General features: G+C 39.1%; 1 protein-coding gene across 3 annotated transcripts in view; it reads left to right on the plus strand.

Annotated features, from left to right (window-relative positions):
- The window catches only part of LOC128697755 (QRFP-like peptide receptor), a 250,823-nt gene extending 235,849 nt beyond the window's left edge, over positions 1 to 14,974 (plus strand). The window contains exons 6-10 of one of the 3 annotated variants that reach the window (XR_011393938.1): positions 451 to 526; positions 2,098 to 2,255; positions 3,867 to 4,040; positions 7,841 to 7,903; positions 11,850 to 11,919. Coding sequence is in view for 2 of the 3 variants with exons in the window: in XM_070099687.1 (XP_069955788.1) it covers positions 451 to 526; positions 2,098 to 2,255; positions 3,867 to 4,028; positions 7,841 to 7,903; positions 11,850 to 11,907 (517 nt within the window). In the remaining variant the exon portion in view is untranslated. Of the gene's footprint in view, positions 1 to 450; positions 527 to 2,097; positions 2,256 to 3,866; positions 4,041 to 7,840; positions 7,904 to 11,849 lie in introns of all 3 variants that reach the window. The other 2 variants (XM_070099687.1, XM_070099688.1) reach the window with 2 other exon arrangements.
- Positions 14,975 to 15,190: the final 216 nt, after the last annotated feature.

A 15,190-nucleotide genomic window follows, 5' to 3' on the forward strand; every position in this document is an offset into this window, starting at 1 on the left:
GCACTGCGTACCTTGTCCTAAGGTTCGTAGGTTCGAGTCTCCTTCAGCCAGAGATCAGTGTTTGTGTATATTTCGCCTGCTCTCGCGAATTCCTTATATATATATATATATATATATATATATATATATATATATATATATATATATATATATTATATATATAAAGCTGCATATTATCAACATTCACTGGGAAAGCTCTCAATCTGTAAGTTATACGGCGCCTGGGAAATGGAATGCAATGAAGTTAGATCAAATCTAGGTCTCTGGATCAAGAGCTCTTCACCAGCATATAGTCAGCCCCGCCCTAATGTTGTTCTCAAGTCGAAAATGCCGGGAATAAAATATAGTGTTTCCCATGTCAGACACTGTAGTATCAAGTAAATTTCAGTGAAAAATAAGTTATTATTATTACTGTTATTAGTATTATTAATGCCCCTTTTTTCCCCACAGGGCCAATGGAGTCTTGCTCCTGAATGGGTCAAGTCGAGGTCGTCGCCGGGAGAGCGAGGAGTCAGAAGTGCGACAGGTCAGACTATTATTTTCAGTCTAAATTAATATTTTACATTGAAAATTCGTAATTTTATTTTCCGATCAGATCAATTTTCAGACTGCAAATTTTATTTTCAAAAGAATACTGATGCGTACCGGGCAAATTAGACCAGGAGTAAAACCAAAGTAATGAAATTAATACTGATGCGTACCGGGCAAATTAAACCAGGAGTAAAACCAAAATAATGAAATTAATACCACTTTCGATTATTATTATTTTAGTACAAAAATTTCTTACATGAAAAAAAAAAGATTACGTTGATATAGGGCTTCCTCAGTTTTTATTAATCTAGCACAGAGTAATAAATGAAGGAAAATATGTATATATATATACCAATAGAATAATCTTATTTTTTAAAAAGGTGGAGGAGTAAGCCAGTGGAAGGCCTCGATTAGATGACCAAAAGCCTCAGTGGTGGGTTGTACGACTAAGACCAGCGTCAGGAAACGCTTGTCCTGTTTCCTGACGAACCTTACCTAACCTAACCTATGTATACCAGGATATATGCACCGTGAGGTGCATATATCCTGTTATACACAGATATGCACATACATATGCACCTGGTATACATAGATATACACTGTGAGCTGCATATTTCTCAGTGTATATGCACTTACAGTGTAGAATGTAGATGATTGGTTTTAAGCCCAGGTAACCAAATACTTTGGGATATCTGTGGAAAAAAATACTACTGCTGTTGATTTCAACAATGGTTTATGAAGACACCTTTTAGACTTATTGTTACAGGTAGTGATACCGGTAACAGGTAAACACACTATACTGATACCGGTAACAGGTAAACACACTATACTGATACCGGTAACAGGTAAACACACTATACTGATACAGGTAACAGGTAAACACACTATACTGATACAGGTAACAGGTAAACACACTATACTGATACAGGTAACAGGTAAACACTATACTGATACAGGTAACAGGTAAACACACAATACTGATACAGGTAACAGGCAAACACACAATAATGATACAGGTAACAGGTAAACACACAATACTGATAAAACAGGTGGAATACTCGGGTTTCCCCTTCCAGGAAGGTTCTTTGACACTGGTGAGGGGCTCCTGATCCAAGGAATTGGACCTGTCCTCCTTTACCTTGGATTCAATGTAATTAATTTGATAATTATGACTCCCCCAGGTTATCACCCTTAGATATCACTGCCACTGGGTTCATTTACAGGTTATTACCCTTAGATATCACTGCCACAGGGTTCATTTACAGGTTATTACCCTTAGATATCACTACCACAGGGTTCATTTACAGGTTATCACCCTTGGATATCACTACCACGGGGTACATTTACAGGTTACCACCCTTAGATATCACTATCACAGGGTACATTTACAGGTTATCATCCTTAGATATCACTACCACAGGGTTCATTTACAGGTTATCACTGCGTCATCGGCCACAGGGGTTCGTTTACAAGTTATTACCTTGTCATTGCCCACAGGATGGGTATGGGGTGCATAATAAAGATATTAAACTAACCTTGTCATCACTACCACTGGGTTCATTACAGGTGATCTCCATGTTAGTGGTGGTGGTGGTGTTGTTCGTGGTGTGCTGGGGACCCATCCTGGTAGTGAACGTCCTCAAGGCCTACGGTGTCATCCCGGCCTACTCTCTCACCCTCAAACACGTGGTCACAGCCGCCGACCTTCTCTCTTACTGCAACAGGTGAGTTCTGTAACTTCGTTGTAAAACCAACGTTAATCTAGTCTGGATGGTTTGCAGACCGAGCTTATGTACCTCTTGTGTCCACTTGTTAATATTATAGATTGATTGCTAAAAAAAGTGTTGACTTATAGTACCTGCGTAGTTTGTGTGAAAGCCTTGGCGAACAGATACCGAAGTGTTGTGCTTTCACGAACGGATAGCAAAGTATTGTGCTTTCACGAACAGATACCAAAGTGTTGCACTTTCACGAACGGATACCAAAGTGTTGCACTTCCACGAACGGATAGCAAAGTATTGTGCTTTCACGAACAGATACCAAAGTGTTGCACTTTCACGAACGGATACCAAAGTGTTGCACTTTCACGAATGGATACCAAAATGTTGCACTTCCACGAACGGATACCAAAGTATTGTGCTTTCACGAACAGATACCAAAATGTTGCACTTCCACGAACGGATACCAAAGTGTTGCACTTTCACGAACGGGTACCAAAGTGTTGCACTTTCACGAATGGATGCCAAAGTGTTGCACTTCCACGAACAGAGATGGCAAAGTGTTGCACTTGTCTAAATCATCTTGATCCTTGGTACAAAGACCCCAGTGGAAATTACACTTTTTTGCGGAGTTATCCTAGGTAATTTACACATATGTTACTGTGTGTGATAATTTGTGTAAGTGTATTTATGAGTGCCTACACCTAAATAAACCTGCTCCGTTGGTAGGGCACTCAGCTCACACACTGAGATCCGTAGTTCGATCCCCGGTACGGGTGGATACCTGCTGTTCGTTTACCTAGCAGTAAGTAGGTACCGGGTATTAGTAGACTGGTGAGGGTTGCATCCTGGGGGACAAAATTAGCCTAATTTGCCCGAAATGCTCCATAGAACCAGGTGTTTTCTATATAAGATGTCACAGATGTCAGCTAGGTCTATAAATTGTATCATGTACTTGTAAAAAATTATCATGGGGAGCGCTAAACCCGTAGGGATTGCACAGCGCCTGTGGAGAGGGGGGAATGGAAAGCATTCAGGCTTAATTTAGGGAATATTATTATTATTATTATTATAATCATGGAGGAGCGCTAAATCCGTAGGATTATACAGCGCACGTGGGGGGGGGGAGTGGAAGGTATTAGGTTCAATTCAGGGAACTGGAGAACAGATTTAATTTCCTAGATCAAGAGCCCTTCACCAGCGTCAAGGAACCTCCCTTGAGAGGTTAATTCAGGGGACTGAAGCACAGATCTAATTCCCTAGATCAAGAGCCTTAAGGCCCTCAGTGGAAATGTCACTGACTTTTTTGGATTATCCTGGATTCTCTGTACATTATTATTATTATTATTATTATTATTATTATTATTATTATTATTATTATTATTATTATTATTATTATTATTATTATTATAAAAAAGAAGCTCTAAACCACAAGGGTTATACAGCGATTCTCTATACATTTGATATTATGTATGATAACGTATGTAACTGTATTTGTGTATACCTGAATAAACTTATTTACTCACTAGCCCCTCACCAGCATCAAGGAACCTTCCTCCAGGGGTGTAGAAATAAAGATTAACATTTGTATAATTAATATAGTTGCTCCTGCCGCAGCTGCGTCAACCCCGTCGTGTACGGCTTCATGTCGAGGAACTTCCGCGAGAGCTTCTGGCAGGTGTTGTGCTGCCGTCGTTACTCTTACCAGCCCAGTGTGTCACGTCAGATGTCTCTCTCTGTCACCAGGACCTCCATACTGCGCTACAACGCTGATACAAGGTGACATCTGACGTAATTATCTTCCTTTGTGACCTCTACTGCACATTGATGTATTCATGTAGGGGGAAGCGCTAAATTCCCAGGGGTCATACAGTGCCTGGGGGTATGAGAGAGTAGTTCCAGTTCGTTCGCTGAAGACCTGTTCATTAGCAAGAAGGGGCCTCCTACCTCACTGGTAGTTTCATTAATAAAGTACATTATTGCTGAAGAATGAGACGTTTATTTAACCCACAACAGTACGAGTATCACCCTTTCGGGTTTAGCGCTTAATTACTATTTCGGGCCACCCTGCCTTGGTGGGAAGCGGCCGATGTGTTAATAATAATAATATTTTATAATAATAATATTAATAATATTTTATAATAATAATAATAAAGCGCACAGCACTGTGTGACCTTTTCTGGTTTAGCATCTAACTTTATTTCTATCATTTATATTTAAGCGGTTGGTGCACCAAACTTGTGGGAGTCATTAAGCGCCTGGGGGAATGAGCGGACAGCTCCAGTTCCTTGGATCACCAGCAGAAAGGCACCTCTTTTAAAGAGACCTTTATCTCAGTGGTAGTTTTAGCATTCCAGTTTCGGGAGGAAGAAGAGAATTAAACCCATGGGGGTCATACAGCATGTAGGTGAATAGGCAGCAATCAGGTTCGATCCATGAAAGATGACATCCAATTTCTTGGATCAAAAGCCCTCATTGCTGGTTTAAATAAACTTCCCTTGAGGGAAGAAGGAAGGTACATCAGTACAGACCATTCTACTCACAATTAGAAGGCCCTGGATTTGATTACCTTGCACAAGTCATGTACGGGCCAGTCTCTTGACACCTGTTGTGTTCACACATTAAATATGTGCTGTACCTAGGAGTTAAGTCAACTCTTGTTGGTCGCATCCTAACAGAGTTATCCAGTACAGGCAGGCCTCGCTTTACAGTGCCTCGCTTTACAGTGCCTCGCTTTACAGTGCCTTGCTTTACAGTGCCTCGCTTTACAGTGCCTCGCTTTACAGTGCCTCGCTTTACAGTGCCTCGCTTTACAGTGCCTCACTTTACAGTGCCTCGCTTTACAGTGCCTCGCTTTACAGTGCCTCGCTTTACAGTGCCTCGCTTTACAGTGCCTCGCTTTACAGTGCCTCGCTTTACAGTGCCTCGCTTTACAGTGCCTCGCTTTACAGTGCCTCGCTTTACAGTGCCTCGCGTTACAGTGCCTCGCTTTACAGTGCCTCGCTTTACACTGTTTTACTAATGCAGTAGTTTTCAGTTATACGCATACTTCATTTATTCAGAGTTCCTACAATAAATACATTCACTACACACTATGAGCTAAAGATGAAAAAATTTTATGTTACACAATTAAAGTACTGTATACATGTATACATTTTTTAGGCCTAGCTCTATTGCTCGCTTAGTATACAATAGCGTAAACATGTCATCAGGCTTTTATATACATTTCAAGGTGAAAAAGGCCACGATTCACTTAATAGCGATTTTCGCTTTACAGCAATAGCCTGGAACCTAACCTGCTGTATAAATGGGGCCCTCCTGTATTAATAACCTTCCAGGGTTAACCTTATGAATGTTTTCTGCAGGTGAGACCATCCACAATTATTTATTCGTAATAATGTTTAATGAAAGTTTATTTCAACTCATAATACATATATAGCACAATAAAGTGAAAGCTAATAATATGCACCTTATTTCAAGCATCTCCATCGAATGTTATTCATGTTAATTGACACTAACTGGTAAGTTTAATGTTTTTTCATACACCATGTTGCAGAAAATTCTTCATATTATATGAAGCTACCCTATACAGTGGTACCTCAAGTTACGAACTTAATTCGTTCCAGAAGGCTGTTTGAGTGCCGATACCAAACGAATTTGTTCCCATAAGGAATAATGTAAATTCCATTTATCTGTCTCAGACCCCCAAAAATACACTTACAAAAGCACTTACAAAAATACATTTACATAATTGTTTGCGTTGGGAGCTGTTCGAAACTTGAGGTACCATTGTAGTACTTCCTTGGATTAAATCCAATTACTTTACCACATACCCTCCAGGCATCATATGATCCATATAGATTTAGCACTTCCCCACAGACACAGAAATACTATAATAATAATAAAATAATAACATCTTTTCTAATAAATACCAGATTGCCCCACCTATAATCATGGGGAAGAGTTAGGATTTATGCAGTGCCTGGGGAATGGAAGGTTAGATTATTATTATTATTATAATCAAAAAGAAGGGCTAAACACCAATTAGGTTAAATCCTAGGTAAGGGAGGAATCTTTATTTAAAATTAGGTGAGAGCACTAAATATGCAGTGCCTGGGGGATTATTTATTTATTTATTTATTTATTTGAACATGATACAGTGAAGTACAAAGGAATACAGTTATTACAGTGCAACATGCCAAAGCGCCTTGTATGCAGAGCATTACGGGCAGGCTTAAAATTAACTTAAGATTAACTAAGCAATGATATATTCAGTGGTAAAAACATTATTGTAAACAGATAACAATGTAGCACAAATGAGTATTACCAAGACAGGTCATATGGTCATTTACTGTGTTGCTGTGCATTCAGGAAGCATTCAGGCTCAATCCCAGGGATGGCAGGTCCAATTCCTTGGATGAAGAGCCCCTCATCAGCATTATGGTATATACTTTAAAGGGAGATCTTTTGCTATAATAATTACTAAAAATAAGGCATTACCTAAGGATCATAGTACGTATTTATATCGAAGTGGAAGTGCTAAACCCACAGAGGTCATAGTGTGTGTGAGAGGTCATAGATTTGCTTTCACAACTTATCCTCTTCTCTCCCTTTAGCAAGTTCTTTCTTTTACTTGTTCTGTGTTTGTATTTTTATTTGCAATTCATTTATTTTCCATGCTGTACAAACATTATTTCAATCCTAAGTGTAGATACAAGGGTGCAATGCCCACACTATGGAGTAAAAGACATCCACAATATGTGGATGTAAAGGTATAAAGCAAAGTCACACGAAGGAGACTTGTATGTACAGTGGACCCCCGGTTAACGAACTTTTTTCATTCCAGTAGTATGTTCAGGTGCCAGTACTGACCGAATTTTTTCCCATAAGGAATATTGTGAAGTAGATTAGTCCATTTCAGACCCCCAAACAAACACATACAAACGCACTTACATAAATACACTTACATAATTGGTCGCATATGGAGGTGATCGTTAAGCGGGGGTCCACTGTATATGATACCGACTAGAAGCTGGGAAAAAAAATCCAGTCACTTTCAAGCATGTTTAACAGAAGCTTTTCAGTTCTGGGACCTAACCTTGGTCACTCCAGCTGTTTTTTTTTTTTTATCTCAGAGTGACCAGGGTTACAAGACCAAAACGTTTCCATTAAACACGTCTTAAGGTGATTGCACTACGTGTCATTTACCCACCTGGAAATGTGTTGCTCTTTACTATTGTATTGTTAAGAAGACATTATGCAGTTTAAGGAATTTTATTGGGATGCTTCATAAACAAAGGTATTTATTAATTGATAAAATCCCTGGTGGTTGAAAAGTCTTCTCAATAAAATGCCATAAACTGCAAAATCTCATAAACATGCTTTTTTTTTTTTTAACACGTCGGCCGTCTCCCTACGAGGCAGAGTGACCCAGAAAAGAAACACTTTCGCCATCATTCATACATAATCACTGTCTTTTCAGAAGCGCTCAGATACAGCAGTTTAATACAACTGACATACATTATCTTGTATATACTTGGTGAGTTTTCTTCCTCTAGACTGGTTCTCACTGTGATCATTTTTCATGCTAGCCGAGTATGGAACAGTCGCAGTCTCAGTTCAAGAGTCACTTATCCACTCAGCTATGGCTACAAGTAAGTTGTCTGTAATTATTATACAAACTCATGGGAGAGAAATCTTTAAAACTGAAAAGTGCATAGGTATTTTTCCACATTCTAGTCAATTTACAAAAACTGCACTATATAAAGGAGTTTTTATAAGGGCTTACTGTAATCAGGTTTGACTTAAGTGATTGGAAAGAGTGCCAATTCCTTGGATCAAGAGCCCTTCATCAGTACAAAGGTGCCCCTTCTCTTGGGAAAGGTACAGTTTACAATAAAAAAAATTTCCCTGGCAGAATGGAAGGGTTAGTGTTTTTATGTAATGATGCCATTTTTGTATACACCTGACAAGGACGAACTGGAGCTTTTCTCTCCATGGATCACACCTAATTGCCTCCCATTCCTCATGTGCTTTATGACCCCTATGAGTTTAGCACTTCTCAGTGAATTTTGTTATTATAATGATTAAGTGTTAAACATATGGTCATCCAGCACCATTCCATATATACAGTAGACCACAGGTTAACACATGATCCATTAACAATTTCATGTCACGTCTGCAAAATTGTGGGATATTTTCAATGAACACACAGTAATAACCAGTTTACATGACAGAGTATATGTAGTGGAAATTGTGGCACTCGCTGGGTTCTTTTCCATCTAGCAGTGAGCCTACAAGAGAGGCCTACATTTGTAAGCGTACAATACTATATCCATCCTGAGTTACTGAATCGATTTTTTTTTTTATCTTTTCATCATCCCTTCTTGTCTCTGGAAAACAACCAAGGCACCCAAGAGGAATGTGAGTGATCCCAGAAGGGCAAAGAAAAAGCACAAGCATGGAAGTCTCAATGTTTTGAAGAAAATAGATATTTGGCAAGCTTAAGGGTGGTACACGTGTGATGGAAACGGTGCGAGCCTATGGCCTGAATGAGGCATTACTTCACAAAATTAGGAAGAACGAAGCAAAGAAATGAGCTTAGGCACTGAGTAACCCAGGTTGTGACCAAAAAAGAATAACAAATAGGTCACAACAGCTAAAAAAGACGGAAAAGTTATTAAGCGAGAAAAAAGAAACCAAACAAGATGCACCACTTAATTTCATCTTAACAAGGAAAAAAGCCTTAGAGTACTATAAAAGTATCATAGGGAAGGAGAGCCTAAACAAGTGCTTGTTTAGTACAGGCTGGTCCAGAAGTTCAAATTGTGCAGTCTGTGGCATAAAACACACTCTGTTGAAAGCACTTCTGTTGACCACAGTGCTGTGGGGAACTTCCCTGCTGACAAAACAAGTCTGTATTGGAAGATACCAGCAAGGACTTGTGTTAGCCAGCAAGAGATAAGTGCACTGGGATTCAAGGTAGCAAAAGATTGCTTCAGCTTGTTACTTTGCGGTAATGTGTCGGTGATTTTAAGTGTAAGCCCATGGTTATTTACCACCATAAGACTCCCCGTACTTCGAAAGATACAGATAATACCATCTTACCCATTATTTGGAGGTGAAACCAGTCAGCATGAGTAACTGGGACATAAACCATACCACGGGCGGGGATAGAACCCGCGATCAGAGACTCTCTGATTGAGGGTTCTATCCCTGCCCGTGGTATGGTTTACATAAGAACATAAGAATGTAGGAACACTGCAGAAGGCCTACTGGCCCATACGAGGCAGGTCCTTATCAAAACGACATCTACCCAAAGCTACTCAAGAAATAACTCCCGTACCCGTTTGCAGTCATGTCATTACGATTTCGTGAGTCGTGACTGGGACATTATATATTGACTAGTAAGTTTATATAGGTACAGATACAAAAGTACAATTAATGTGGAAAATACTGTACATATTTTCCGGAAATACGGTAATTTATAGGTAAATAGATGGCCTATACTGTATTTAATAATATTTGTCATAGAAAACGGAAAGCCTGCGTCTGGGCAGGAGACTGGCCATCTTGGTTTTGAATTTGTATTAGAAACGTTGGTGAATGGGGAAGAATTTTTCGTGCTCTAGAGGTTAAAATTGTGCTGACACCTCTCAAATAGGAGGCGAAATTGGTGGATATGCATTTCTGCATAACTTGAGATATCAGGCGACTGGACAAGACAGCTCCAGGAACCTCAGATAAGCTCTCTAGATTTGTGTGTAATTCTGGCCAGCATTATTTTCATAGATTTAGAGTGAGGTTTTCTGAGTATGATACACATTAATCTCCAGTCAAATTGGTGAGTGATATTAAGATATATTTTCCTTCTGTTATGTAATTGTGTATATATATAACCATTTATTATTTTTAATATACAATCCACAAAATTTAAATATTTACCAGTATTCCTGGTTATACATATTTCATTGGTAATTAATAGGTCCAGAGCAACTTGTGGATATGACAGTGGTAGGTATCGAAGGGGGACATTTTTTGCGACCTAGGTGTCCCAAATTCCTACATGTCTAACTGATAAATAATAATTATCTTTTCATTTACTGTTATATATATAATGATATTCAGATAAATGCAATTTTCCACAATTAACATATATAGTTTAACATGTGTAAATTATCTGGAGTAACCCAAAAAGTCAGTGACTTTATTTCTGGTCATGTTTTACCTGTGCAACAAGAATCATACACTCAAGGTTTTCTGTACTCTTGATACAGTGCTGAGTGACCTTGTGGGTTTAGTTAGTTATGATTAATAACAATATACTCTTGATAATTCTCGTATTCATCCAGAAGTTTTGGTGGATGTGCATCCACATTTAAAAACTGTTTTTATTGACAAATACAGCATCTTTAATACATCCACTGAATTGTAGAAATATTAGAACACTTCACTACACATGAAAAGAGATGGGAAAGCTTGTTACAGCAATGGATGCTAACTCTAACTTATAGTGCCACTTTTACCATAAATGTAACACTGCAGATGCCGTCAGCCACATCAAAAGTACACGGAACGAATTGCCACAATCAACATTAAATGCAAATTAGGGAAAGTTATTGCCTAGTGTGGTGAAACTCACAGGTTCTTGCTCAGTTAAGAGCCTGGTACACAAAAGTGTTTAGATGGCAAGGAGATTGCCAGGAGAAGGCTCTGAAGATATACAGGAAGATGTGAATGAACTGTTAGAAGATGACAAGTAAGAAAAGTCCAGAGGAAATACTGGCAGAGCTTAGTGCTCAGATACAAGGGAAGCAGATAACAGATGAAGATGAGGAAGACCCTGAAGTAAAACAGCTAACATTGCAACAATTACGTGGGCAGTTCCATATTATTGGTAAAATTGCAATTTTTTTTTTCACTGAAGAGGACCCTGATAAATCTAGAAGCACTGCTTTGAAATGGGGCCTGCAGCAGCTGATGATGCCTTACCATCAGCTCTACAGTGTACTGCAAGGTAAAACAGACCTGAGATGCATTACAGAATTTCTCAGTGCTCCAAGTACAGTCATCAACATCAGTGCAAGAACCTCAACCATCCATCTCGACCAACGATCCACAACCTTCCACGTCAACCCAGTAGGGCTACATCATTCCACTTCATTCCTTTTAAAATCAACATACATTAGAAACCACAATTTAAAGTAAGAAATATTATGTAACCATTGTAGCTATAGGTATTGTATTAACTATAACACATCACTACATAGACTGATGCCTTCCGGAACGTAACTACCTTGTTAACCGATGGTCAACTGTATGTGTGTATGTGCACTCTCTCTCGTTTATGTGTAATTATGTTCACAGAAAATACCAAACTTGTGATATGTATGACCTACCCTTCTGTAATTGGTAAATAAACTAACCCCAAACCTCACACTTAGGCCACCTTTCCTAAACAAAATCAGCTCAGCATTACCTAAGTTGAATGTAAAATGAGATTTAGCTTGTGACTTTGTTGACATTTAGAGACAAAAATATCTACAAGTATTATTGATATTTTTCCTAAATATGATAATGTTACAGAGACCTGTTTTACAGTGTGGGTCGTAGTGCTGCCCCCGATGGACCTGTGTTGATCAAAACGACTCCCTCATAGTCAGTCAGCTTGACTGCTGTAACTCGACCACCACCAGTCCTTCCTCATAGTCAATCAATGTGTCTGTTGTAACTCAGCCATCACACAGTTGTGTGTTGTGTTCCCTCTCCTACCATCTGTTCGTGTCCTGTCTATCCCAGGTATTGTTAAAATGGACAAGTGCTGAACCTGTATGGGTCATATGGCACCTGGGGAATGAGAGATAATCAGATATCCACAGGCAGGGAGGAGAGTTCCAATTTCCCAGATCAAGAGCATCAACACATGCCCCTAGAAGAGACCAGGTGTCACAAACCAAGAATGTATTGTATTCTATTTTCCCTGGGTATTAAATGTGCTCTCTCAGGTGCTTCAAGCCCAGTACCTCCTATGTCCTTTTCTTTGCCCAGTGTTATAATTCAGTTATTAGTATAGTTGCAAGAAAGACCTGAACTCAAATGTGTCATACAGCACCAAACTATATTAAGTCAACTCTTCCAACCTGTCTTGCCTCTGCTAAATCCATTAAAATTAAGAAGCATTTGGTTAATAAAAAAACAGTAACTTTTAGTAAAAGTGCCTAATAGGCTGACTTGGAGGGTGTATAAATCTGTAATGGAGGGGAGGAAGGGTAGGGATCATCCTGGGAAAGGATGGAGGGAGGGGGTAAAAGAGGTTTTGTGTGCAAGGGGCCTGGACATGCAGCAGACATGTGTGAGCATGTTAGATAGGAGTGAATGGAGACAAATGGGTTTTGGGACCTAATGAGCTGTTGGAGAGTGAGCAGGATAATATTTTGTGAAGGGATTCAGGGAAACCAGTTAGCCAGACTTGAGTCCTGGAGGTAGGAATTATAATGCCTGCACTTTAAAGGAGGGGTTTGGGATATTGGCAGTTTGGAGTGACATCTAAACTGTCATATCCGGGCTAGAACTTGGTGATCTCCCTAGCAAATCTTAAATGTTTCTATGGACTCTCTAAGGTCATTTGTTGCACTACTTCACTTAGCGTATAACTTCCCCTCAGCCTTCTGCGACCCATACTGGTTGAGTGCACTCTGCGATAACAATATCCTCAGTGTGGCTTGATGCCACTACCATGAAAATGACAAGTGTGTTTATGTATTTCAAAAGCAGGACTTGCATTGTACTTTAACTTCAACCATTACATTTGTGGGGGAACACACAACCTGTAGAGGTCACTCAGCTTCTGGAAAATGGGAGGAAATCAGGTTTGATCTGAGGAGGGAGATATAGCTCCAAGTCCTTGCAGAATCCTTCAAGAAGGTTCCCTGATGTCATTAAAGCATTCTTGATTCAAAGAATTGAACCTGATCTCTTCCTGGATGACACCGAAGTGCCTCCCGCTCCCCCAGGCACTTTATGACCCTACAGATTTAGTGTTGCTCCTCAAGAATAATGTAACTTCAAGACACCATATTGCATGACCTGGCTTACCCACAATATTACTACGTGTGCTCTAACCCTCATTTTGGTTATGAGGCATGATGTTAGTACAGTACAGTAGTATTTATATAATACGATGCATGTATTGCATCTGTTAAACGGTTGTGGTATATAGAATGCACGAGAAATATTGAGGCTGCATTTTACATCATACGAGAATACAGTACTGTACCTTAATTTTAAAAAACAGAGATAAAAAGACTCTATATTCACTGAACAATACGACCCTCTCTGTGTATATACCCTGTATCTGCATCTACTGAAACGAGTACAAATTGAATGCTTTTAAACACAGTGCCAGTAGCTCAAACATCCTTCATATGAGCTGATGGAAGCGGTAAATGCTCTTCATATGTCTTGCATACAAAATTTCATGTCCTAAAAGGGAATATCAATATTCCAGTCTAGTAAGTAAAGCTTTAAAAACTAGCATCATTGGCTCATCATTTCTCATTTTGTAAGTTCCTGGTAACCAGCTTACCAGTTGCAATATACTGCACTGTATAGATGTACATATGTTGTGGTCTCCAAATATCAGATCAAAAGGCATGATCCTTCCCATATTTTTCATGTATTCCATTTTATTTGGCAGATGTGGCCAAACCATGACTTGGTGCAGCTCATAAAACAATATCCAGATTTACTGGATATTGTCTTACTAAGCCACACTGAATGATGGTGTATTACTGGGATTCAAAGTCCATCAACTACAGGTGCTCCTCGACTTACAATGGTGTTATGTTCCAATGAACCCATCATAAGTCGAAAATATCGTAAGTCAAATATGAATACATGTACAGTGGAACTTCTACTTGCGAGTTTAATCCATTTCATGACCTTGCTCGCAACTGGATTTGCTCATTTGCAGAGTCAATTTTCCTCATTTAAATTAATTGAAATGCAATTAATCCGTTCCAGTGGAATTCTGTACTTTAATAATTTCGCTAATATCAACTCTATGGCTTATTTATCTATCTCACTTCATCTATTATCTAATAAACAATATAAATAACATAGAAACCTGATATATACTCTAAAATGAATAAAATGTCATTCATGTAGTGATATGGGCGGTGCCGTTGGCGACCGAGAGTTTGTCTGGAGACCAGGCAAAATACTTCACGAATAATTTCGCTAATATCATCTAAACGGCTTATTTATCTATCACAGTTCATCTAATATGACATAACAAACAATATAAATAACATAGAAACATGATATATACTCTAGAATGAATAAAGTATGTCATTATGTAACAGGTGGAGGCGGCCACAACCGCTCCCTCTTTGTTGTGGTAAAAATTGCCATCTCTGGTATTTCAGGCTCTGGTGGCCTGGTGGTTAACGCTCTCGCTTCACACGGTGAGGGCCTGGGTTCGATTCCCAGCCAGAGTAGAAACATTGGACGTGTTTCTTTCCACCTGTTGTCTATGTTCCCCATCAGTAAAATGGGTACCTGGGTGTTAGTCGACTGGTGTGGGTCGCATCCTGGGACACTGACTTAAGGAGGCCTGGTCACAGACCGGGCCGCGGGGGCGTTGACCCCCGGAACTCTCTCCAGATAAACTCCAGATCTCCAGATAGTCACGGCCTTTTGAAGCCATCTATTATTATAATTATTATATGTAGTACATTATTATATATGTATTATTATTATTGTATTATACTCTTATTATTATACATATTATTATTACACATATTATTATTATACATAATATGAAATTTGGTAATAAGTAATACATATTTTATGAAAGAGGATAAATAAATATACAAGGTATGATGTAGCACGTAATGAAAGTAGTTTGTTAGATTATGTATTGGTGGATAAAAGGTTGATGG

The sequence above is a fragment of the Cherax quadricarinatus genome, chromosome 68 (genome assembly GCF_038502225.1).
Source record: "Cherax quadricarinatus isolate ZL_2023a chromosome 68, ASM3850222v1, whole genome shotgun sequence".
Taxonomy (NCBI): Eukaryota; Metazoa; Arthropoda; class Malacostraca; order Decapoda; family Parastacidae; genus Cherax; species Cherax quadricarinatus.